Genomic DNA, 26570 nt, shown 5'->3' with positions numbered 1-26570 from the left:
GGAAGCCTTTCCTGGGTGACTGTTATCCAAATTCCTTAATTGCATATGGAAAAGCTATGTCCAAAGAACAATCAATCCACACTGTTCTAGGAATGGAAAGCTACAATAGCACGCAAGAAATTCATTGCAGGAAAAAGGCTTAATATTTAAGAGCCAATATCACCAAGACTCCTTGAACCTTGGCTTTGTCCTCTGGAAGGCCCTTGGCTTCTTCCAGGTATTAGCTTTTGCCATAGTCAGCTGAATTCCTACTTCATATTTCTACGTCCCACAGCACAGACAGGACCTGGAGTACATTCCCATTTCTACTGTTTCTTTCTCAGCACCATTCCTCACGGTACTCTTAAGGGAGGGTACATGTGATTGTCACAGACCTTTGACTCCCCGGGCCTATGTGCTCCAGTCCTGGTCACCGGCCTGTGCAATGGAAGATGGTAGGTTCTTCAGGACATGAGACTTCATAGAAGGAAGTTAGGCCACTGGGGAGTCCTTTGAAGGGGGTAGTGAGACCATGACTCCTTCCTCTTTCTTTTTGCCCGCCAGCCTTGCTGAGGCCAACAGTCTTCCTTTGGCATGTGTCATTACCGCCAAGGTCTAACACGCTGTCACAGTCCTAGATCAAGCAGGCCAAGTGACTGGGAAAAGAAACCGGGGGCTAAAAGGAAGCATTCCTCTGCTAGAGTTGGTTTTCTTTAGTCTTGCTTGGGCATGAGCCCCATCGCCCCCATTTGCCTGTTCCTATTTGGGACTGCTGATCTCTATTCAAATAAGAATCATCCAGAAGTCTGACTGTGACTATGATTCTCAGACTGCCTGCTCTGGGGCTTCCATCATCCTGATCACAAGCTGATCTAGGCTCAGCCAGACCCCTTTTTACACAGGAAACAAATTCTCCCCTCCCTAAGCCTGGCCACTACATCCTAGTTTCCCTTCTTCTCTGTGTCCTATAAATGCCCCTCCACCCTGAGTTCTGATACTACCAGAGATACCTGTGGATTGATTTTAGAAGAGGGAACGATATGATGAAATAATGTTTAAAAACTCTCTCTAGCTGTGGCAGGCAGGGCAGTGTGGGCACAGCATCATGGTTAGGGTAAGACTGGCAAAGAACACGAGGGGCCTTGAACCAATACAGCAAAGTTAAGAAGGGCTCAGAATGCAACCAAGACCATCTTCATGCTTAGGTTCAACCAAGAGCCATAGAGCTGGTTTAAAGTCACTGAACTAGAATTGAGAATCACAGGAGGACTTGCTGCGTCACTCTCCAGAATCCTGAAGGTCGTGGGGGCCTCATATGGCACCATCAAAGCATGAAATAAGGGCACCTGAGATTGGCCTCTGTGCTGCAACCACAAAGGCAGGTGTATTTGCCTCCCAGAAGCCCACACTGAAAGAACCAATGACCAAAGTTATAGGAAGAATTTGTCACAAAATCTACAACTCCGTTTTCTACAAAGTCCTAGGAATTTGTGATTGGAGGGTTGGAAGCTACCCTTTGGTTTGTGTTCTAAAGTATGTAAAAGATCATCATCATCATTATCATCATCATCCATCATTATGATTACCTCTACTGTGGGGGGCACTTTGTGTGCCATGATGCCTGCGTGCCATACACAGAGGTCAGAGGAGGAGCTTTTGGCAATGGCTCTTTCCTTTGGCCAAGGGTGCCGGAGCTTGGACTCAGGTTGTCTGGCTTACGCAGCAAGGACTTTCACCCATGGAACCATCTTACTAGCCTGAAGATTGGCGTTGAATGAAATCAACACCTACCTTGGGCTCCTATAATTTGCTAACTGTGAACTGTAGGCTTAAATGATTTTAACTCTGGGCAAGGGCTGAGCCCTTCAGCGTGGCGCAGCACTGAATATCAATTAACCATAATTGCTCTGACTCAATGAAATGTGACTTTAAATAGCACTTGGAGATGGCATCCTTATGAGCCATCTCAGAGAATCAAACTGTCAAGTAGAATGTGTGGGGTGAGCCGGTATGTGCAGCTGAAGAGATGCAAGATCCAGGCTGGGGGCCTTTTCTGAGAGCTCAAAGCAGGAGTGTCCAAGGACAGCTTCCTTTTTAAAGTCTTGCATCTGAATAATGCTTGCTGCTTGATGACATATTACAATGCCAAGCTCTTCCTTGTCTCTGACTTAATGTGATCCTACGAGCCTAAAAGGTAGTAGCCAGGCCTCAACCTTACTAAGCCTTAGTGCATGTCAACGACTGGTAAACCAAGGCCTTCTGAGATAGACTAAATGCATAAAGAATCGATCAAAGGGTTAACAAACTTAGGGAGAGTAATCAATAGAAGCAGAATCAAGGCTAAGGCCAGGATGAGAATCAGACCATCCTGTAAGCACACTGAAATCACAGCATGTCACCTGAGCCCTTGAGTCTAACACAGGTTAATGGCTTTGACTATGCACCCACCAAACAGTATGAATAATAGAGACCAGGCATTGTTTGATAGATCTATCTACAAAGAGACAGGGAAAAAAAATATCTTGGTATGTGAAGCTATTCAGTCTCTCCAATCTGCCACATTAGTGCAAAAGTAGCCGTAGACAATATATAAACAAATGAACATGACTGTTTTCTAATAAAACTTTATTTACAAAAATTGAGCATGGGACAATGTACTATAATTTGTCAGTTTCTGTTCTAAGTCGATGCTGGGCAGAGAGCTGGGGAGATATCTCTTTCTCACCCCTGCCAATTCCTTCTCTGTAGAGGGAGCCCTTTGAACATCATAGTGGTACTTCTCTCCACGCTGGGATGAGTTTAGAAGCAAAAACTGCCAGATTCTTCTTTTCCTTTGTCTTGGCTGGTGAGGGGACATAACACCCTTCTCTGCTCTCCAGAGCCAAGCTGAGCCCACAGAGCAGGAAGGCTGCTGGCTCTGGGTGGCTGGGTCTGTAGGGTAATGAGGTTGAATATAAGATGCCCTCTTGTCTGGTTTCTGTGGTAATGAGAATGCTTTAACTGCCACACCCTTTATGTTTGCTATCTTACCTAGTTTGGAAGTTGGACAAGGACATGACAAGCTCCTCATTAGGTCCCTGCCTAGACACTGTAAGTGACCTTTGGGTTAAGTTAAGGAAGGCAGGGCCCCAGCTTACCTCTGTGGCTCAGAGCAATGCATGTACCATGAGGTCTCCCCTTGTCCAGGGCACCAGCCCTCACAGCTGAGCTGGAGCAGATGCCGAGTCGATAGGCTGGACAGTCTGTGACTGTGGTTTCCCAGTAATGCTGGCCACAGGCAGGCAGCTCCTCCCCCAGCACGGAGGGGAATCCTTGTAAGCAATGATGATCAGCTGAAGGTTATCACAGAAATCACCAGCCTTTACCCCAGGAGCATCAACCTTACCTGCCCTTTAGGCAGGGGCTATCTTCAGAAACTGCTGGCAATTGACTAAGATACCATCTGCTCCTTATGCTCCTAATTCTGGCCAGATGTCCCAGGATTCACCAACCTCCAGCATGCATTTGACATATGCCTGCTGTCTTATGCATGCACATATGGCACATTGTGTCTTTTAAGGGTCTGGAATCAGGTGATGAGGGGTATAATGACAGGAGAAAGAAATGCCATGACTTCTGCCCTTAGGGAAATGGAAGGGATACAATGGAGGCAGGTGGGAGAACATGCTTACAAATGTTCTTCTTCCCAAACTGCAAATATAAAAATGGAATCTCCAGAAAGTTTCACATTTTGGGTTTTTGGCACACGGGCTCACTATGTAGCTCACCTTGGCCTCAACTCGGTGACCACCTGCCTCAGCTGAAGGTCGGGTTATAGTGTACAACCCAGTTAGCCTTTCAAACCTTCTAGAACTGAATTCCAGTATGAGCTGACCTTGCTAGTGACAGTGACCCCACGGGGCACAGCTTTTAAATGTCAGGACAGCTGGCAAAGCCAAGCAGAGTATAGAACCGAGCAGCGTGACCAGTGGCTTTGGGAGGTGCTCCAGTCTCCCTGGCTGCAGGTGCCGCTGGAGGTGAGTTCAAGGCCTCTTTCTGTCTGACTGTAATTATTTTGATCAGGAGCACAGCGAAAACTGCCAACCATGGACAAGTGACCTTGTTTGCATGGGTTGCTCAGGTGCTGGGAAATGGCTGAGACAGCAAGGAGGCATTTTTAACTTCATAGTGTTGCTATTCAGTCAGCACTCCCTCTCTCCCTTGAACAGATGAGAAAATGATTAATACAAGCAAATGTACTTCACTTGCTCTATGTCTTTACCCAATAACTTCATTTCAGAGAGATGCCAACTGACAGGCTCTCACTCCCTGGAGAAAGCCAGGCTTCCTGGTACTTATGAGCTAATTTTCATGCTAATAATTAGTAAACAAACTGAAAACATCCCGTTTCCATCAGATAGCATCTATGAACTCTTAAAACTCCAGTGTGCTTCTTTTTAAAAAGAAAGTTTATCTTTTAAAATAAACCCCATATATCTTCTTTTTCAAGATTTGTTTTTTTAAATTATGTGTATGTGTTATTATGTGTGTGGATATGCGAACATGAGGGCAGGTGCCCACAAAGGCCAGCAGAGGGCATCAGATCCCCAGAGCTTAGTTGCAGGCTGTTGTGAGCTGCCCACCGTAAGTGCTGAGAACCTAATTCAGATCCTCTGCAAGAGTAGCAGGTTAACCACTGAGCCTCTCTCCAGCCCCACCGTTCTTCACACATTTTTTAACTGGTTTTCTCAATCCATGAGTAGGTATAATTCTTAGCACCTACAATGTTCCAATCCTTATGCTAGATTCCAGGATTCAAGAAACCTAAAACAGGACTGCTGTTCAGCAATTATTTGTGGTTAAATGACGAGTACACGTCTTATAGATAAAGATCAGAGGTTCTGGACCTGGGGAACACTTGGTCATTTCTAGAAACAAGTAATATGTAAATGTGGCAGTGGACAGTTGAGCATCAAGATGGGACCAGAGTACATGCAAGTTACTAGGAACTGGGAGTGATTGTTACTGCTACCAGCCTACACCTGGGGCATATCAGTGTCCTCTGCAGCAAGTGTTTCAAAAGCTTTGCTGCTATGGAACAATCTTTGCATGCTGTAAATATGTATTACTCTCATTGGTTAATAAAGAACTGACTGGTCTATAACCAGGTAGGAAGAGATTGCAGGAGAGTCAGATGAGGAGGACACTGGAAGAAAAAAGGGAGGAGTCTCAGGGTCCTGAGGAGACACCACGAGATGCAGAGCGAGCAGGATGGAAGTACATAGATGAGGTAAATGAGCCTCAGGGTAGCAGATAGATGGGTTAATTTAAGTTATAGGAGCTAGCTAAAAACAAGCCTAAGCTATTGGCCAAGCATTTATAATTAATAAGTCTCAGTGTGATTATTTGGGAACAGCTGCTGGGACACAGAGAAATTCCATCTATACTTTGCCCATATGTTCTCCCAGTTGGCATTTCAACCCTCAAGATAGCCGAGGGAGAAAGAGAGGGACAGAGACAAGAGTCAGAGACAGAGAGCAAGCAAATTGCCAGGCAGTCTCCCACCCATCCCAAGATTTTGGTTCCTGTTTTCTTTAATGTCACTGACTGTTTTGTTGTTGTTGTTGGTGGTGGTGGTGGTGGTGGTGGTGGTGGTGGTTTTTCCAGACAGGGTTTCTCTGTGTAGCTTTGGAGCCTTTCCTAGAACTCACTCTGTAGCCCAGGCTGGCCTCGAACTCACAGAGATCTGCTTGCCTCTGCCTCCTGAGTGCTGGGATCAAAGGTGTTCACCACCACCACCCCGCTAATGTCACTGCCTTTTGTGGGAGCTACTAGAGAGCAAGATTCTGTGGCCAGACCTAAGAACTCAATAAACTTTTCTGTTTCTACCCAAGTGGTTGATACCTGGTTCCTACTGAAAATAACAGAATTATTGGATTCTGTTCTTCACTGAACCAGAGATAATACCTGAAAGCAGCCAGTATTTTGGTTTTGGTTGAAATACTGACTGCTTTAAGGTAAAAACCATCTGCACTTATGGTCCCAATAAAAATACTGACACTTGCTCCAAGTTGTGAGCTTATATGCGCCGCTGCACACTTCATAGTGAACGCTGCCTGCTGCACATGTGTTATATCCATCGCATAACTGAGCAATCTCATTAAACTGAGAATGCACTCAGCTGATACAGAACTGAGGAAACTGATCCTCTACTACAGCTGAGCATCAGCCCAGCTATGGAGGCTTCTTCTTACTCTGTCAGCCGTCTCCTCTCAGAGAAGCTGATCACCGTCCCATTCGAGGAGATCTGGAGAGCTGGGTGGGCCGTTTCTCTCAACAAAAGGAATCTAGTTCCTGTGGAAGAACATAAGAAATAGCACTATCACCAGCCCGATCCATACACGGCAAACTGTAGGCTCCCATTCTCCTGAAGTCAAAAGTCCTGACTCCATACTTCAATCCACGCTGAAACGCCATCTGTGAGCGGACGCCCTGGGCTGCGGAGGGGGTGGGGGTAGAGGGTCTATGCTAGGCAATGTGTCTTCCCTGTAGCATCCACGTCACCTGGAAATGAAGACCTCACCCTGGACCTGTTGAATCTGAATGTCTACTTGGACAAAATGCTCAAAGATCTGAGTGTGCTTTAAAATTGGGGCACAGTAGGATAGCCAGCCTGTGGAGGATCCGATGATGGGAGGTGCAGCAGCAGTGTACTGAGGTGGTGGGAAACGTTCCTAGACAGGCAGCTCTCCTTGCCTACAACTCAGGCAGGCCCTACCCACATCCCAAACAGGGCATACATAGCACAGTGACTTAATGTGGCCCCTCAATCTTGTGTCATCTGTAGACCTAGGATGAGGCAGCATGATTTCCACCTTCCCATTCCTCGTTCCTCATAACTGAAATCAGCCAAATGTTTTTATTCTCTGGGATGTCCCCCCCAGATGTTACTGAACTGTTCTATCACCTATTCGAATTATTCATTTGTTCATTCATTTGTTTGTTCATTTGACAAACATTAATTAGAACTAGGACACAAGTCAAACAAAACTGGAAACCTGACACAGAGTTCAAAGGATAACAGAATGAAAAACCGTTTCTGTACATCCCACACCTACAAATTATAGAGCATTCTGAGTGAATCACAAAGCACCTGGGAAGACTTCTGAGCCCACAGATGCTCCAACCCGTCTCCAGATCAAACCCGTCCATTTCTCTGGGGTGAGACCAGGGGAATCAGTATTTTAAGTACCCTGGCCGGTTGTCAAGCACAGTAAAGCTTGGAACCTCTGAAGAATGCAAATAAAAGAACCATCTTGTTGCTAGATCAATCTTGGGACCTCCTGACAAATCCTCTCACTGACAGCAGGCTGGAACTTTGGGGAGTTGCCTTGGGTGTCTCCCCTGGATGGCAGGAGGGGAGGAATGCAAACACCCAGACATACCAGCTCTGCGCTAAGCGGAAAGTACCTCTGGTGGAGATGAGGGCGGCTTCGCTCTGCTCACTTGTCCCGAATGCATTGATGGCTCTCACATAGAAGAAGTAATTGTCATTGGGTTGCAGGTTAACTTTCAGCTGGAGTCCTTTAATTCCAGAGAAAGATCTAAATACAAAGGGAAGATAAGTCTGGATTAACGTCATGTGACTAATACTTCACTTCTGTAGGAACTGGACATCTTTCATTACCAACAAATAACTTATTTTCTTCCCTTTCTAATCAATGGATTTAGCAAGACTTCAAAAAAAGAAGGAAGGAAAAGAAAAAGAAAAAAAAAAAACCACCATTATTCACTAAGATTACTTGACTGATTTATTTCTATTTTCAACCACCTCTTGTTCATTATATATCTTCTAGAATATTCATCAGGACAAAACCAGATACCATTTTGGAAAAAAAAAAAAGTTAGAAAAAAAGAAAAAAAAAAACACTAGTGATCCTGTGGTTAATGAGCCCCAAGAACATGTTGTTTTCTTAATTGATTTTGGATGAGATGACAGTTTTTGAGTAAGATGATATGGAGTCTGTTTACAATACAAAGGACCCCAATTAGCTCATCCACAGATTCAAATTATGAAAACCTCAGGGTGCTTGATGATTTTGTACCTGGTGGCGCCAGTGCCAACAAGGTTAGCAAGACTGCAGCTCTTCAGAGAAGACAGTATCTTTTTAAAGAAGCATAATCTTGGCAAGAAAAGAGAATACTAATTGCCGCCTCCCCAAAGTCCTCAAAGCTGCTATTATTCCAAATTGCCCACTTAAATTAAAGGGAAAGTGTACCTAAGTGCCATTGGCCTGCAAGTGAACTGTGATAGCCCAACTGTTTAAACAGAGGAGAACTTGCTGGTTTTGAAGGTAGGTTCTCTGGACTTGCCAGTGAGCTGAATGGCTTTGGTTTCTCTTCTAGTCCCTACTTTGTGGGATAAGCTGGCCTCGAGCATGGACACAAGCCTACAGGCCTCTCTTCTTCAGAACGCATTTGGAGCCCGGAGACTTGCAAGCTGCATGACTTGCTGATGGAGTTGCTGTTAGCCTGGCTGCTGGAGTGGAGTCCTTTTCCTGGAGGACTTTCTCTGCGGTCAGGAAAAGAAAGGCACCCTGTTCTAGCTCACTCTCAGGGCCGTGGAATTTGTTGCTGTTGTTATTAACGAAATGTGCTACAAAAGCATTAAACTAAGATTTGTCCCCCATCCCAAGGGGATTTCTCCATATTTCTCTACTCGATACCTGTTGTAGAGAATAACAAAAAAAAAGAAAACGCATTGTAGATTCAGAAAACAACCTACTTTAGATCACTGTCAGGGTTGGGGATCGAACCTGTGCTCTCCCACTGAGCTAAGCTGCATCCTCAGCCCTAGCTTGGTAGAGCGAGCAGAGTGCCACCACACAGCCCAGGCTGGCCTCAAACCAATTCACAATCTCCTGGCTGCTGCCTCCTGGCTGCTAAGATTAAGGGTGCTAAGATTCTAGGCTAAGACATCTGAAGCCTAGAATGTCTTCAAGAGAAACCAACGTCTGTATGGAATGCAATCCTTCCCTACCCCGTGATTGCAAAGCACAAAACTCATGGTATGGTCCTCAGGAAGGTGGGGTAGGCAGCAGGTTGGTTCTGTAATTCTGCTGGTCAGTGCCTGGAAAAGGTCAGCACACACTCCTCAAATGATACTGGTAGTTATTTCTGGACCTACCACCTCTCCAGGCCTCCAGAGAGCAGTATATTTAGCTACACCGAGGAAGGAGGGGTGAAATTGAGCCATTTGGCCCTTAATGACAAGCTGTGCTGCAGTTCATTAGTGGAAACACATGTCCTACAGTGGCGAGTGTAATTCCCAACTAATATTCTAGAATATTAGTCTAGGGCAGATGCATTGCTTGTCTTATTTAGGTTGACAGCCAAAGGAATGTTTTAAATAAACACTGATAACAATCAGTAATAAAATTATTGTTTAATACACACACTCAGCATGAACTGAATTTTACACATCATTCGCTCATTAAATAACTATGGATGGACCACTTATCATTTTTGCAGGCCCCGTCACCCTGGACCTGAGGGGAAGAAGGGGCAGGGGAAGGAGAGGAAACTTTAGCTCTAGAGACTACACATAATACAGCAGCCTTGTTTTGTAATGGCCCTGTTTTTATACATCAGGAACATTTTCTGCAATCTGTCGAGGAGAGCAGACGCCACGTATATCATTAACTGCACACCATGCGCCGTGACGTGGGTAAAGTTACAAAGATTATAGGGCGCTGAAATCAAACCCCAGCATCCCATCCTGCCTTCAGCACATGAGATGGCCACACAGCTGTGTACAGGGTCCTCACCCTGTCTGTAAAATAAAAGCACCAAGCATAGAAACAGAAGATGGGATGTGAAATGTGGTGGCCTTTACTGTCCCAAGTCACTGTCTCCCGCTCAGGCACCAGGACAAAGGTTCAGAGAGATGTGCTTCGCCCCGTCTCCTCCTTACCAAGACATCACCCAAGTTTTCAGGTCAGTCATGACTGTTCTTCAGCCGAATGAAAACAAAGTCTGCGATCTGAAGAGCTACTTATTCCCTTGTGTAGCTTATGACTCTGTTACCTCAAAACCAAAGACTGGTCAGGATTGCCACCGAATCCCCATGGGGCTTGACCTAGATTACAGTACAGTTTAGGTTCACAGAACATGCAGACTGAAGCGTCAGAAAGCGAATGAACCACAGTAGATAGTTGCTCCTTAGTGAAGAAGGGATGCTAGCTGAGCACGGCGGCACACATCTAAAACCTCAGTATTCAGAAGGCTAAGATAAGAGAACCCTGAGTTCAAGTCCCAGCACGTGCTATAGTTAGACGCTGTCTCATGGTGGGGGTGAGGTTATACCAGTAAGAAAAGTGATTAAGATTAAAAGTCTAGAACCAATAACAGGATTCGAAGGACAATAAAGAAATGGCTCAGATGGTCTCACTTTGGGTCCTTGAGTGTGGGATTTCTTCACGTAGGAATCACAGAGCTCTGGAAAGCAATGCCTGTGTGAACAGATGATGAGGTGATGTGACCTGGTGGTGAATTGACAATTGAAGGCAGCCTGGAGTTCGACTGAGCAAGCTGCTCCCAGCAGGTGCCCCAAGGACTCTCAGCTGCTCCATCTCTCCAGCAACAGGACAATTATTTGTTAGGTTCCTCAGCCAGAGAGCAGAGACTGAAGAGACCTGCAGGCCACAGGGCTGCTTCCTGAATGAAGGACACTGTCTCCTTCTCTCTAGTGTTGGAAAGATACCGGGTGAGAGCCAGCGGAAAACGGTGTTTAAAGTAAGGAAGACTGTGGTGTTGTGTTCCCCGAAATATTGTGCACACTAATAAACTTATCTGGGGTCAGAGACAGAACAGCCACAATATTAAACACAGAAGATAGCAGTGGTAGCACATGCCTTTAATCCTAGCATTCCAGAGCAGAAATCCATGTGTTTCAAGGATACAGACAGGCATGGGTGACTCATGCCTTTAATCCCAAAAAGCAAGCTCTTAATCCCAGGAGTGATGGTAGAAAGCAGAAAGGTATATAAGGCGTGAGGACCAAAACTAGGAAGCATTTGCTGGTTAAGCATTTGGCTGGTTAAGCACTCAGGCTTTTGAGCAGCAGTTCAGCTGAGACCCATTCTGGATGAGGATCAGAGGCCTTCAGTCTGAGAAGCAAGACCACTGAGGATCGAGAGGTGAAGGTAGCTGTGGCTTGTTCTGGTCTTGATCTTCAGTTCACCCAATACCTGGCTAGGTTTTTTATTTTAATAAGACTGTCTAAGATTCATGCTTACAGAAGACCTACCTAACTCGAACCCTATAATTCTTTGCTCTTTCCAAGAAAAGACTAGGAATTCTGACACAGTTACCCCTGACTGGTAATAGAGCAAAGATCATTTTACAAAGGACTTGAAAATGAATTTTCAGGAAGAAATCTTTAGGGACCTTGCGTTTATGAGGGAAATTACTAAAAGCATTCCACTAAGTTAGAAGGAGAGAGAAGGTTAAAAACTAAAATTGGGAGGTAGGAGGTAAAAAAAACTACTGCCATCTGCAGATTGACATGCCTATTTATCTAAAAAATCAGCTTGAAAACCCTTCCATAATAGAATGCCATAGGATGGCTAGGTAGGAAACTAACGTAGGAGACTGGGGTCCACTTGTCTCGCATGCTTGAAGCCCTGGGCTCCAAGCCCAGTAGCACCAAAAAGACGTTCAAAACCCTTCATGAAAAATTACAACCAGAGAGCAGCTAAAGACAGGAGAATGGCATCAAATAGAAAAGTGCACAGGAAAATAAATGAGATCCGTTTAGGGACATCTGTCGATGCCACTGAAAGAGACACACCATTTATTTTTTTCTGCAGGAAAGTGAGGCGTTGCAGAAACCTTCAATTCCCCCCAAGATAATCTATCAATTCAGCATGCTCTCTAAAATAACAAATCGTTCTAGAGTCGGTTGATGGAGGAAGCTAACTCTGACAATAAAATACAAACTAGAAGTCGAAAAAAAAAATAGCATGAATGGGCCACCTAACCCCAAGGAGCATCAACAGGAAAGCTCTGCTACTAAAAGCAGCGTGGTGCTTAGGCATCAGCACACCATGGACCGAGCTCAAGGTCAAGAATGGAGCCAGGCGCAGAGACTCTCAGGTAAGCATTTCAGATCACAAGAGGAAATAAGAACTTCTTTTGAGACAACTAGATTACCAAATGAAGGGGAGAGGGAAGGAGGGAGGAAAGAGAGGGAACTGAGTTTAGTGGTATACACCTATAACCTGCAATCCTGCACTTGAGAGGCAGAAACAGGGATCGCAGTAAATTCATGGTCAGTTCTGGTCTATATAGCAAATTCCCGGCCAGACAGGGCTCTATAGTGAGATCCTGTCTCACAGTCAGTCAACCAATCAAATAATGTTGGAATCTCTACTTCATACCTCCTACCAAAGTAATTCCAAATGATAAAAACATTTTTTAAACAAAATTAAGAAAATGGGAAGGACATGTTATAATATATACATGCATATATTCAGAGAGAAGGCATTTTAAAATATTAATAAAAAGCTGAAAGCTTTTTTCAAAAGAATTTGATAAATTCAAACTGAATTAACATTTTAAAATATTCATGACAAAATATGTTTAAAAGATTCCAAACTCATACATGAAAGCTAACTTCCTTTAAAAAAAAAAAAAAGAGAAACTATGAATAAAAAAGAAAATGTCATAATCTAACAGGGGAGAAACGGTAATAAGAGAGTGAACAGCCATAGGAAAGGAAGTGTGAGGCTCAAACCATTATGAAAAGGCATCAACCCAGCAAACAGATGAACATTACACTGTGGTTGCGTTTTCAAGCTGTCTAACTGTCCAAAGGGCAGGCAAGGTTGTGAAAAACCAGGTACTCCTATGCACTGCTGGCCAGAGACTAAGCCCCAGCAGATCCTATGAATTTGGCCATATCTATCAATATTCAAAAGATACAGTCTTTTTATTTTGAGAAATGCATTCTACAAATAGACTGTAGATCAGTGAACTTGTTATATGCGTGGGGTTGTTTTCTACAGCATGGCTGGGCACAGCAGGAGACTGGGAAGCTGTCTCCTCAACTGGTCACATAAGTTGGAATAACATCCTGGAAACAGAATACAATGGAATTGTTTTTAAAAATGGAGGCAGTCCCATGGGTAGGGATGCTCACAAAGGTATATGTTTGAGCAAGAAAAGCAAATTGACAGAAAGGCATGTAGGATTGCTAGCATTTGCTAGGAAATTATAGATGCTTTTATCTGAAAGGTTAAAAATGAATCAAGTGACAGTCATTGCCCTTGGGGATGGGAATTGAGAGATGAAGAATAGATACAAAGAAAATTAAGGTTCTCTGTCTTCCTTTTTTGTCTCTTGAATTTGTACCATAAATACATGTAATGGGCCCCAAATTAAAAATGTTAACTTTTAACAGCAAAGAGTCCAAGAGCAGACTGAACGTGTTTACAAATCTCGAAGCATACATGCCTTTGAGCACTTGGAAATAGCTTCTCACACATTTGATAATCCAGTGACATGACCCTGAGGGAAGGTACACATGTTTAATGTGACTAGAGAGGCTGGCAAGTGTGGGGGAATAGCTATTCTCTGTACTGTCGCGTCCTGGGGAGGGGGTGGCCTGTGTACAAACAGTATGGAGGAATCCAGTGCCACCGCTCCTAGAAGCAGCCTAGCACAGTGTACAGCAGATGGCTAAGGATGAATTGTTGTTTAAAAACACAGTTGGCCCTCACTGGCTTTCATGTTGGCAGCACCAACATCCAACCAGCCAGTCAATACCACTTCCTGTGAACCGTGAACAGAACACATGCTGGGGCTGTGGGAGAGATCAGGGGGTGAAGCAGCATTTCCCAACCTGCCCGGCATCCACACCGGCAAGTTTGAAAAATTCAGTTCTTAACTAATCATTTTTTTAGACAAGGTCTTGCTCTGCAGTTCGAGCTGGCCTTGCATTCACTATGTAACCTCTGTTGGCCTCCATCTCCTGGAACTCTTGCCTCAGCCTCCAGGGTGCTGGCATTCCAGGCATGGGCCACCACACCCAGCTTCCGAACTGGGTTCCTGAAGGGGGCCCAGGTATCTGAATGTTTGCAAGTATCCCAATTGACTTTTATGATCAGTGAGGTTTGGGAAACACAGTTCTAACCGTGGGAGATGGAGAGGGAAAAGAAGGAAAAGGAAAATTACATAACATAAGCAACATTAAATATAAAACCAAGCTGGCATGGTAGCTCATGGCTGTAACCTCAATACCTGGAAGGCTGAGGCATTAGGATTGATTGATACTGTAAGTTTCAGCCAGCTGGAGATCCTCTTTCAAAACAATCACAACAACAAAACCAAAAACAAACACAAAAGACAAACTAGTCAATGGTGCTTCAAGCTGTTTACAAACTCTTAACTAACCATAAATATAGAAATTTTTTAAGATGGAAAAAAAATCAGTTAAATCGGGGTTAAGAAGAAAATTCTTTATATACTAAGTTTCCATGATTAAAAAGACTTGGTAAATATAATCTTAATAGAACCATTTTTCTTTTGATAAATAATAATATTATGAGACTCTGTATTACTAAACAGCACCATTATTTCCTAACAGAGCAGAAAGAACAACATGGGCACTACACGCTGACAGCCACAAAGCGTGGGCTCTCCTGTGGCTCAGCTCTGTCAGAAAATCAATGTGAGCCAAAGGGTCCGGAAGAAGGGTCCCGGATTTCTGTTTTCTCCATCTTTACTCTCCAAAGCCTGAACAACACTGTTTACACTTCAGACAGAGGTTCCCAGGAGTCTTGTAATGTTTCTCTCTCCGGATCCTCCAAGCTCTCCTTTACTGCCCCCTGGTCATCTACGTGGACAGTTACTCGAGGTCTCCAGCCCAGTGTGCTGAGAACAGTGATTTAATACTGTGCTTTCAGACACTGTGTGGAAATGATTAATAGGTGTGTGTATGCATCTTTTGTGATACTGCTCTTAAAGACGACCACTATTATCTTAAGAGCCCTTATATAAAGATCTCCATGAAAAATTCATCTCAAAGTTGAATGTCATGGAATATAATTGTCTCTCTTAGTGAAATGTTGTGCTTCCTTTTTAGAGAGAAATTAGTTATATAATCTCTTTCTTCCTCTCTCTCCATCTCTCCCCCTCTCTCCAGTTTTCATTTAAGCTGCCAGGAAGTTCAGATTTGAATTTCATCTTCCACTGAGATTCCACTCTCCGCCTGATCGTTCTAACAGTCCTCTGTCCCCTTACATCATCTGGTTCTTGTACTCCCGGAACTGTGCTGGGGGTCTGTTATGTCAGGGTCCCTCACTGGGGATGCTTTTTGGGAAAGTGACACAGCTCATGTGAAGAAGAGGACAGGTTGCTTTCCCACTGTCCGATCAGGAGGGACGTGAGGTGCCAAGCGGCCAGTTAAGTGAGAGCCTTTTAGTAGAAAGGCTTCCCCTAGAAAATGCTGAATGCCAGGAACACTAGGGGGAACCATCACATCACGCCCCTCCCAGAGGCTTCTGCAAAGGCATCAGGAAACCAATTCCACATAAACAGAGCCCATTACCTCTTAACCACTCAGCGAGCGTGGGCTCAGCCGTACATATCTGTGATTCTCCTGTGACCCAGTGGAACAAGCCTGGAGCTTTCACCCACAGGCTGCAGAGAAGGTCAAAATCCTCGCTGTTGACTGATGGTCAGTCACCCACATCTATCTACCTGGAAGCTTACTAACAAAGTTTTCAAAGAGAGAGAAACTGAGATTCCTCCTGGCTGCCTATAAGCACAGAGAGCAGGCAGCCGGAGTCCTCACTGGAGCACTTGCCTCTGAGTGGGCAGGTCTGTTCTTGCTCTGTGGCTGGCCCCACAGTTTGGAAGCAGGATAGTGAACTCAACAGGCCCAGCACCCATGCAGACCTTCCTGAGGATGCTCACCCTCAAGGACATGGCCAGAGAGGCTCTCTGGGTGCCAGAGCCTAGGGCGGGGGCAGGGACAGGAAGCTCACCCCCAAACTAATTGGTGGAGTATTGCGTCTCACAGATTTGTCGTTCAGTGCACAGCTTCTCTGCACAGCCTACACAGCCAATCCCTGTTACTATATTTCTCTCAGTTTTCCTCCTCCACCCACACTTAAGCTGACTTCTCTCTGCACAGGAGAGACAGAGCAGCTGAGGAAACGGAACGGTGGGGGGAAATCTGAAAGTGTTTTGAGCCCACCCAAGCTGAGGAGAGCATCCAAAGCAAAACAGGAAGAGTAGGAAACCCTCCATCTCAAACGCAAGCCAAGGATTGTCCCTCCCCCCTGCCCACCTCCAATCCCAACAGGGGCTGACTGCTGGACCAAGCTTTGGTGCCCACATGCAAAAAAAAATAAAAAAATAAAAAATGCAAATTTTTAGGAGAATTATGAAAGAGACTCCATTGCTCAGCTGTTTCAGATACTGTGTCATGGGGTGTAGGGGCACAGTAGGCTCCGCTCAATTCCATCCATCCCCACCCCTACCCCTGCCTGAGAATTCAAGGAGCACCATTGAGTCTTAAGTTAGAGTGTGTAAGAGGTCATCACACTGGGGAGAAGGAACACAGGTCCTCAGATGGATGACTTCATCCTGGCAACCGAAATGAGAGTGCCCAGCCTAGAGCACAATCAATGAATCAGTGCCCGCCATCCATGAGTGCAAGTGTGTGTGTGCATGTGTGGGCATGGGTGTGGGTGGGATTCGATATTTACTCATTTTCTCTCCCTTTTTTATTTCAACACTTTCCTACAGCACTCCAGAGTTTTTAAGGCTCCTTCCCCCCACTAAGGATCTAGGGTGGGAGAAAGACAGAAATGAATATAGTTCTTGCTCCCTCTCTTTCGCAAGAGATTTTAGCTAGTTAGATGACTTGAAGTGGGCAAAGACCAAAGGAGATTGACTCATCCCATTCACTCTCATTCATTAACAGACCTTTGACGACGTCGCTACAGATGAATTTTCAATCCTCACCACTTTATGATCTAGGCTCTGCTAAACAGAGCCACATGAGAAATATGTCACCTCTGGTCTACTTTATTCTTTTTCAGGCACCTCTAAATTAATGCTTCTACAAACTTGGAACATATGTAGGGTTATATAACCAATGATTAAATGGAATTTTACATGCTTTTCTCTATCAGTGATATACAGAAGGTTTCCTGCTAACAAACTAGACTCCTCTTTCCTCCTGATTACGTGTCTGAACACTGGAGTGAACTCACTCTCCATTCTCCTTTACTTTGTTGGCAGTTTATTACTTTGAGAATTATCCTTAAAGCTGATCTAAGTATTCTTATGGTCAGCATTATGTATTTGATGCTAATTGATATTCATCCATCAAGGAACACACATATATTCATTGTGCAGCTACAGTGCCAGATACTGCCTCAGACACCAGGGCTATAGTTGTACACACTAATCCCTTTAAGGAGTCAACAAATGGAGGAGACCAGACAACACTCAGCACAGCTCCTTCCAAGAGACAACACCACCTTAACTATTGGCTGCTATGCATGGAGCCAAATGAGGTTCTAAATCGATAGAAAATAAGAATTATTAGGTAGAGTGGAATAAAAACAATTGTTGTTCCTTATGTATTGATTGCACCACCTGACTAAGTTCTCCAGACCTGGCGTGCCATAAAGATTAATTAAAACTATATATATATATATATATATATATATATATATATATATATATATTATAGATAAAGAGTATTTTACAGAGTTTTCAAAACACCAGGCGCTGAAGTGGATGTTCTGTCAGAAGATCTAAGACACATGGCCACTTCCAAAAGAGCAGAATTTCCCTCGCCTCTTGGATTCTTAGAGCAGAGAACCAAAAGATGCATGCTATCCCAAGTCTCCGAGATTAAGGATAAGTTATTTCAGAGTCTAGTGAAGCCAATCTGGGGTATAAAACAAGAAGGCTTTCTATGAATAAGAGATGGCCCTGTTGTGGTAGCTTGGCAACAGACTTGGCAGATGGGCATGGCAGTAATCTATAGCCAAGAAAATTTCCTTGCTCCAGATTATCTACTGTCAGACTCAGCAGGAATCCAGACTTGGAAAATCCGCTCTCAACTGAGGGCTGGACATTGCGCTTCCTGCCCAGTCACGGCCTTTGAGCACCTAACAGAGCTCTAGACTCTCCACGGTGCTCAGCATGTGGAACTCCTGATTTTTTACCTTACCAGACTTGATCCACCCTGTGACAAAGGGTTCCCATACAGTTCTAACACTACTGTCAACTTCTGCTTATCCAGCTTCTCACATATTTACTTGCAACAGAATAAAACACACACTGGCAAAGCCTCAGATAAAACAAACCAATGACTAGCCTCATGCCTCATTAAATTCTACTTCGGCTTTGGCAAAATTGGTGGACGACCATTGTCTTCTCTAAACGTGGGACTGCCATTGGTCCCTATGACTTTGACAGGAGGGTTTTGTTTGCGAATCATTCATTATTGACAGTAATGATATAGTGATAATAAATAATATAGGCCCCTCTAGGGTAGTTTTGAGGGCCCCAGGATGATGAGGCAAAGGAAAAACATCAATCCAAAGGAGATCTGGATGGTGGTTCCATTATCTTTTCCGATCTGTTTTTTCACATGCCCGAGGAAACTAAAGAATACACAGTAACTCCAATGCTGACGCTCCGATAGCTCAGGGTCTGCAAATGACAAGCGTTTGAAAACCAGTGAAATGAATAAAACAGACCTGGGTTTGAATTCTAACCCCAAACCTACAGTGCCTAGTTTAATAGATTGTCAACCCCATCTAAGATTTGGTTCTGATGTAAATGGAAACCACAGGATCACTGAGAGAGTTCAGTAAGAGCAAACAACAACTTTCTGGCACCATAAAGGCCCTCTATGGACCCATCTCCTCTTCCCTTTCCCTTCTCTCTATAGCTACATTTATCAGGTGACAAGGCCATTCTCTAGATGAGATGTCTACTGGGTCTCAAGGTTTTCAGATTTTTGCTGATTGAAGTATCCAACTGTGCTGAAATGATTGATGTAAATGCCAGCTGAGGAATGAGCGCCACAACAGATGAGTCACTTCAAAGTACTTCTGAACAGGCTGATCTTTCCTGAGAACCGGGTCTCCTCAACGAATGGGGGGAGAGACCACCAAGGACTCAGGGGTTCCTGAAGTAGCATCCTCAGAGCATCGACTCTTTGACAGAGAGGGTCACAGACTCCCTAAATAATCTTACCCAGGGGTCAAGGGTTTGAAATCGTTAAATATGTCAGATCTGTGGTTGAATTCTGATTGCCACTCAGTAGACAAGGAACTTCTTTCAAAGTCCTTGTGAGGACTGCCTGAAGTCCCTGGGCCAGTGCTGTCACAGAGGAAATAGTCAAGTCTTACTCTCTCTGCTGGCCAGAGTTCACCTCTCAGATGTTGGTTGACACCTGGCAACCTCTTCTGGAATTTGGTAGCACAAGTGCTAAAAGGAAGGCTTCCTTCTTAAAGCAGCTTACATTGGGTGTAGCATATTACAAACCTCTTCCCTGACTCTGGATTTCATGTGATTGTCATAACCCCCAAAGGCAGCAAGCCAGGGATCTACCCTAACTGGCATTTGATCTCTATCAGGGATTGGCAAACCAAAGCCCGCAGAGATAGATGGAGCGTGTAAGGACTGCACAAGGGTTAACCACCGTAGGGTGAGCAGCCAATAGGAAGGCAGAAGCAAGGTAAAGCCAGGACTAAAATAAGGCTCTGGCTCTCGGCACAGTGCCCTCTCAGACTGTTCTGAAGCATACTGAGATCACAACATGCTTGTCTGAGCTTTCAGACTGACACAAATTAGTGGCTTTACATAGCAATCAACAACCGACATGAAAAAAATGTAGTGTATAATAACGTAATGACTCCCGAGGCTCGCCTTCCAGCAGTCAGAACACAAGCAGACAGGCTGCTGCTTGTATATGTACCACATTTCACTTTTACAGAAGCGCCTGCGTCCCACCCTTCTCATGTATCCAACCCCAATATACATGCTGATCATTATTTAGCAACGCCTGTCTTCAAACTGAAAGAAACTATAATTATTGTTCATTCATATGAAACCTTATATCATAACTAAATAAACAGCTGCTTGATCATAGTGTTAATGAAGAGCTTGAATATACTTTATTTAAAGGTTGTTTAATTTCATACCATTACTCCCAACTTTCTGCCAAAATAGTTTATCTCAATAAATGTGGCTAAAAAGAAAAACAGAAATGTCACTTATCAAAATATAAATATCAGAGTAATCTGACTATTCGTCATGGTATGTGAAGACGCTTTCTATATCCAGGACTTCAGAGGTTAAGGAAATACCACCTCATAGATGGGTTAATATTTACTAACACTGAACAGATGTGTGGTCCTCTCTTGATACATTTTAGCTTCATCATTTCAGTGAGAGAGCCTCACATTTCTTTTATACTGGAAAGAATTCTTCATATTCTTGGAAGAGGCAGGCCTGTCTCTGTGATAATATATGTGTAATTAGCTCCTTTATGTTGCCAGTATATCGTGAAGACATTCTGATTTACATTATACATAAGCTCACTATTAGTTTCCTGAGCTAGGTGGAAACCTATTCTGATAGAGCCAGTAAAAGGGGCACAAAATGTGCATAAATCCTGACTAACGACTCAAGTTAAATATACCTCAAAGAGTGCTCTATCTTATTAAAATTCGCATACATTTTTTCTTACAAGCGAGTTATTATTCTGCACTGTAGCATGTGTTTTATTATAAACGCGGAGCTCATTGATGAATAGTGATGGTGCTGCAAATCAAGTCAACAGTTTAATTGGCTCAGCAGGGTTCAAGGATGCGTTTCTTGCTGGCTAAGCAACCGCTCTGATAGCCTGGGGCCTGGAACCTGGTTCCTGAGCTCCTGGCAGTCTCAGTGTGGAGAGGGAGCCTTACCTCAGGCCCTCGCCCTCAGGAGAATGTTGTCTGCAGTACTCCAGAGTGTAGGTCTCTGTGGCCTCGGGGTTAGCAGGCCGCCATCTGACAGTGGCCGTATTCCAGCACACAGTACAGTCTTCTGCATGAATCACGGGTGTGGAAGGTGCTGAAGAGAGAGAAACGGTATACACTCTGATCATCATTTATCAGTGGTGACGGAGCAATACCAACTCTGGGGGGAATACTTAGGTATGATTTTGTTTTTAAATTTTGCAACAAAAACATTATCCTGAGCTAAAAACTCAAAAGAGATAAAAATAAATAAACAAACAAAAAATCATTTACATAGCTAAAAGTCTCTCTCCCACCTCTGCATTACATATTGTCAGACTTTATCCCATCCCCAAACAGTCCCTAACAGTTGTTTTCTATAAAGTCTACCCTGTTTTCTTTATATAGCTACTACATAAATAATACAAATGCTCTTTCTCTTCTCCTTTTACCTAAGAGGTAGACACGATCTTGTCCCCAGCAGGTGGTCAGTACAGTTTGGGTGGGAGGATTGTCCATTTTGGGGTTTCAGGTTATTGAGACAGGGTCTCATGTAGCCCAGGTTGGCCTGGAACTTGCTATGCATCTTGAAGTCCTGTCTCCACCTACCAAATGCTGGGAGTATATGTAAGCGCCACCATGCTAAGCCAAATATTTGTTTTTTAAAGGCAAGAAGAAAAGATATAGGACTAATGGGTGGGAAAAAGCTACTTCCTCCCTGAGGTGGCTGTAATGATCTCAAAGGCAGGACAGCCTTGGTCAACACTACATCTTGTGTTGTAGCTCCTTGTGAAAAGATTTCACCATGAGAAAAACATTCCCAGTTGAACACCATGGCTTAAACCTTTCTGTTTTCCTGCATCTGTATAACAAAGCCCAGTCCTATTATTAGCTTGCAATTATAAGCTCTATAAGCTAACCCTTTTCAAAGTAATGTCTTTCCTTGTTTTCAAGCTTACGGAATAACAGAGATCTTATTGTGCCCCACACCCGATGTATACTTCAAGTCTGTTCATTGTTTCTTCAAGAGGAACCTGCTCCAGTTAACACATTGTGTCTCATTGATCATTTAAAGCATTCTGTGGGTATCACCTGGAGAGCCATTCCTGATCCTGTCTTGGTACTCTCGAGTGCTCTCACCATGATCTAGACCCTTACCAAACATTCCCACTGATCTGCTTTCCTTTTTTAACTGCTCAGCTTAACTCTGACCATCTTGCAAACAGGAGCTCAGTCATGTTGCTGTTGTTATTGGACTTGAGGGATGATGCTGGGCTTCATGCAGCTGGACCCACGCTGTACCATTGAGCTCCGTCCTAGGCCCCACCTCCGTCTTATTTTTATACCCATCATTTTGCCCATCATCTAATACATAGCTAGTGCTTCCTAAATACTTATTGGTTGATCTCAAAAGTCTGTGAAGAATTGAGTATTACCTCATAATAATGTCTTAGCATCTGCTTACCTGTTCTAAAAATTGCTCTTTCACTGGGCAGGCTACATCCAGTGAAGTTGATGGCCATCACCCACACTTGATAACATCGGTCAGGTTCTAAGTCTTCAAAAATGCAGTAACTTTCTTTCACAGTCAGTCTGTATTCTTCTACCAATTCTAGCACAAGACACAACTATGAGTTCAAAGGTGACTTCTAAAGGAACTAAAAATTAGTTATTGGAAAAAGTAGTTTGATTTTTGCAGAGAACTCAAACTGATAACTTTACAAACTTTACATTATTCTGTGATAATTATCTCTTTAGGATATATAAAAAGCAATAGCAGTCTAAAAACTGATACTTAGAATGACATAGTATTACTAGTGAACATTTATCACAAAATAATAGCATGTTAGTACATGTCTGAGATTCACAATCCACAATTAAAATAACTTATTTAAAAGCAAATATAAAACTTGCATAGAGTTTACGTCACTTTAAATCTCAGTAATATAGTCTCAAGAAAAGCTTCAAGAACCAATGCCAACATTCCACAGGAGTCCGTCATGGAAAGGACAGCTCTGTGCTTTTATTTAAGATTCCATAGAGCATCTTTCCAGACTAGTAAACAAGTTTGCTACTCGGTATGACTTTCCAGGTTCAGATCCTGACAGTTTTTCCAGAACTTCAGTGACCTAACTGGGGTGACATGAATAACAAAATGACTGACATATGGCCACACCTGTAGAAAAGCTGGGATTTGGTGGGCCATGCACTCTGATGGAGATGCACCACCATGAGTATCAACTGGAAACTTAGCGTGTTTATTCTGCACAGCTGAACACGGAGGCAGGTTATAGCACACAGCTGAACATGGAGGTGGGGTTATAGCACAGAACTGAACATGGAGGCGGGGTTATAGCACAGAACTGAACATGGAGGCGGAGTTATAGCCAGAACTGAACATGGAGGCGGGGTTATAGCACAGAACTGAACATGGAGGCGGGGTTATAGCATTCAGCTGAACATGGAGGCGGGGTTATAGCACAGAACTGAACATGGAGGCGGGGTTATAGCATTCAGCTGAACATGGAGGCGGGGTTATAGCACAGAACTGAACATGGAGGCGGGGTTATAGCACAGAACTGAACATGGAGGCGGGGTTATAGCACACAGCTGAACATGGAGTTAAGTTTAGCAAATCTTGGTAGGTCTTTATAGGGGAACAGTCTCAGGCTGTAAACATCGGAAGGAGAAGGCTAGGATTGATAGTTTCTATGTACACTGGTCAGTCATTCCTAAACACTCATACTTGGATCAGAGGAAGGCTTTGCCGCACTTCTGAGCCCTGCCTGGGGAAGGCTTTGCCATTCCCATGGGTCTGAGGCACTGGGGTCCTTGGCACGATTGTGCTTACGTCAAGAACACACACTCACTCAGGACTTTATTTTTTCCTCATATATTCACCCAGATCTTCTTCCACACCCCACACTTCAGAATCCTTTTAACCATATATCTCCACTCATATGGGGAAATATTTAAATTTGATAGGATAATGAGCTATTATGAGATGTTGAAATTGGTTCAATCAAGACATTTTTTTTCAATTTAAAGTTTCTTAAATGGTTTTACTTTAAATATTTTATAGCAAGTATTATTAAATACTACTATGAATGCCTACCCATTTGGCTTTTTATTTGTTTGGGGTTTGGGGCTTTTTGATGCAGGGGTCTCCCCTGGAGCCTAGACTGGCATTCTCCTGCCTCCACCTCTGGAGTCTAGAGTTACAGGTACAAGCTACCTACCACATCCAGTGACACCTTACACTTTAGACCAATTTGATTATTTTTACGGAAATGTTCTCTTCCTTTAAAGAATAGTTTTCTCCCTGAAGTTAGCATATGATAACATTAGTTTTCCTCCTGTATTGCCCCAGAATGTCACCATCTCAAAATACCTCTAGTTAACAACCCGGATTGTTTCCCAAAAGAAACTTAAGACTCTGGCTGCCTCTTTTCTAAGCTCCAGGTCATCCTCACCTACAGCCAACTCGAGGACAGTCTGGGATATGTGAAACCCTGTCTTTAGGAAAAAATAATTAACTTTTAACAGTGATTTTGAGCCGGGCAGTGGTGGCACACGCCTTTAATCCCAGCACTCGGGAGGCAGAGCCAGGCAGATCTCTGTGAGTTCAAGGCCAGCCTGGTCTACAGAGCAAGATCCAGGATAGGCTCCAAAACTATATGAGAAACCCTGTCTCAAACAAACAAACAAACAAACAGTGATGTTGAAGTCTCCACCAGAGTGCAATCGTCTACACTCATTACACTCCTGACTTTGTCATGGGATGTTGATGCTGCCACATGCTCATCTAATTTCCCAAGCATGTGGGTCTGTCTTCAACAAGCGACACAGAATGCCAGCATTTCCCACACTGATTCATCAGGAAGTGCAGCCTCAAGCTGCCTGGCTCTTCGGTCTTATCAGAAGTTCTGAGCAGAGAGAGCTTCACAAAAGCTCCGTTTGTAAGACCTGCCCTCTGCTTACCATACCAAGTGATGTCACTTCTATCTACCCACGACTTTGGGCCCCTGGATGACTGTACCCATACCTAGATGCATGCCTTGAGGACTGTGAACATGAATTAACCCTACAGGCTTCTTTGAACCTGCAAACCTGACATCTAGTGCTGTGTTTGCGTTAAACTTATTGTAGAGGACACTGGCCTGTGTGTGGACAGCTCCTTTTCCCTCTACGGAGCAGGACACATCATGCTACCCGTCAGACTTCAGCACTGGTTAAACCTCCATTCTCTCTGAAACTTTGGATCCTGTCATTTTGAGAGCTCAGAGTCTGACCTGAATCTGAATCTTAATTATAATGTTCATATTACCATTATGATGATTATTAATATGCTTCTTCCTGATATCATTTTCTAAATTGTTCTTTCTGCTAATATTTTATTATGTGGTTGTTGAGGGATTTTGTTATCATTCTTTTTTTGTTTTGTTTTTTCCAGACAAGGTTTCTCTGTGTAGTTTTGGTGCCTGTCCTGGATCTCGCTCTGTAGACCAGGATGGCCTTGAACTCACAGAGATCCTCCTGTTTCTGCCTCCCGAGTGCTGGGATTAAAGGCGTGCACCACCACCACCACCACCACCACCACCACCACCACCACCACCACCCAGCTTGTTATCATTCTTGTTTTGTAAGTGGCTATAAATGCTTTGTGGAAATGCACACATTTCAATATGTATACGTGCATAAACTATATGCATATCTAATGTGTATGTACTCAAGTACTTCACATTGGGATGCAGACACCTAGGCCTGCACCTGTCGATGTGCAGCAATCTTACCATTTACTTCCTGGTCATCTTGGGGCTCTTCCACGCAGTACACCTGGAATGAGTCCACGACGTCCTCCTTGTTCATGCTCCAGTACACCGCAATCGTCGTGCCGGTGGCAGAGTTGGGTTCCTGGGGTTCTAGTCTGGGAGGCTGTGGGACTGGAACAGAAGCCCCATTCACTATGCCTAATGTCATTTTATTGATCAGTTGTTTTGTTCAAAATATGCTTAACACGTTGTTAAAAGGCCAACAATATAGAAATCTATGTGATAAAAGTAGGAGGCGTCTCTGTTTCCAACATACGGCCCTCATTCCTCAGATACAGTTGCTGTTAGGACTGAGCGTGTGTCCCTCCAGAATGCTTCCCAGGCATTTCTGTAAGCGCACAAGCCACACAATAGAAGTGAACAAAAGTACGCCCCTAACTACATAACACTATTCTGTAGTCTTCTACTTAGTGAAATAAACTACAGTGGCTAATGAATTATCTCATTTTTACTTCTTAAAATCCCCCTAAATATGCCTTTTTTAAAGATAAAAAATGCTATACTGTTCTATATTGACACAGTTGATAACAATAAAAAGCAGTGAGTCCTTTTCAGACATTGTTATAGTATCTTCAAGGTGAAGGGGAACTTGCCTTAATTTTAGACTAGAATTTTTAAAGCTACAATCCGTCTTCTCTTTCTAACATGGTCTCTCTACCTATTTTTCAAATTAAAACTTAAAAATTGACAGGGGGCTGAAGTAACCTCTTGATGGAATTACACATAAATTTTTAGATGCCTA

General features: G+C 43.7%; 1 protein-coding gene across 1 annotated transcript in view; it reads right to left on the bottom strand.

Annotated features, from left to right (window-relative positions):
* Nucleotides 1-25991, bottom strand: part of LOC119087269 (cardiomyopathy-associated protein 5-like) — a 39875-nt gene extending 13884 nt beyond the window's left edge. Inside the window, exons 1-6 of the mRNA XM_037201997.1 lie at nt 25790-25991; nt 22462-22608; nt 20964-21111; nt 7429-7562; nt 6213-6312; nt 3117-3290 (exon numbers count right to left, since the gene is read on the bottom strand). Coding sequence (XP_037057892.1) covers nt 3117-3290; nt 6213-6312; nt 7429-7562; nt 20964-21111; nt 22462-22608; nt 25790-25976 — 890 coding nt within the window. The 5' untranslated portion in view covers nt 25977-25991. The remainder of the gene's footprint in view (nt 1-3116; nt 3291-6212; nt 6313-7428; nt 7563-20963; nt 21112-22461; nt 22609-25789) is intronic.
* Between the last annotated feature and the right edge of the window lie 579 nt (nt 25992-26570).

The sequence above is a fragment of the Peromyscus leucopus genome, unplaced genomic scaffold, assembly GCF_004664715.2.
Source record: "Peromyscus leucopus breed LL Stock unplaced genomic scaffold, UCI_PerLeu_2.1 scaffold_785, whole genome shotgun sequence".
In the NCBI taxonomy this organism is placed as follows: domain Eukaryota; kingdom Metazoa; phylum Chordata; class Mammalia; order Rodentia; family Cricetidae; genus Peromyscus; species Peromyscus leucopus.
The sequence above is the reverse complement of the archived record's forward strand: the minus strand, read 5'-3'. Positions and strand labels throughout refer to the sequence as shown.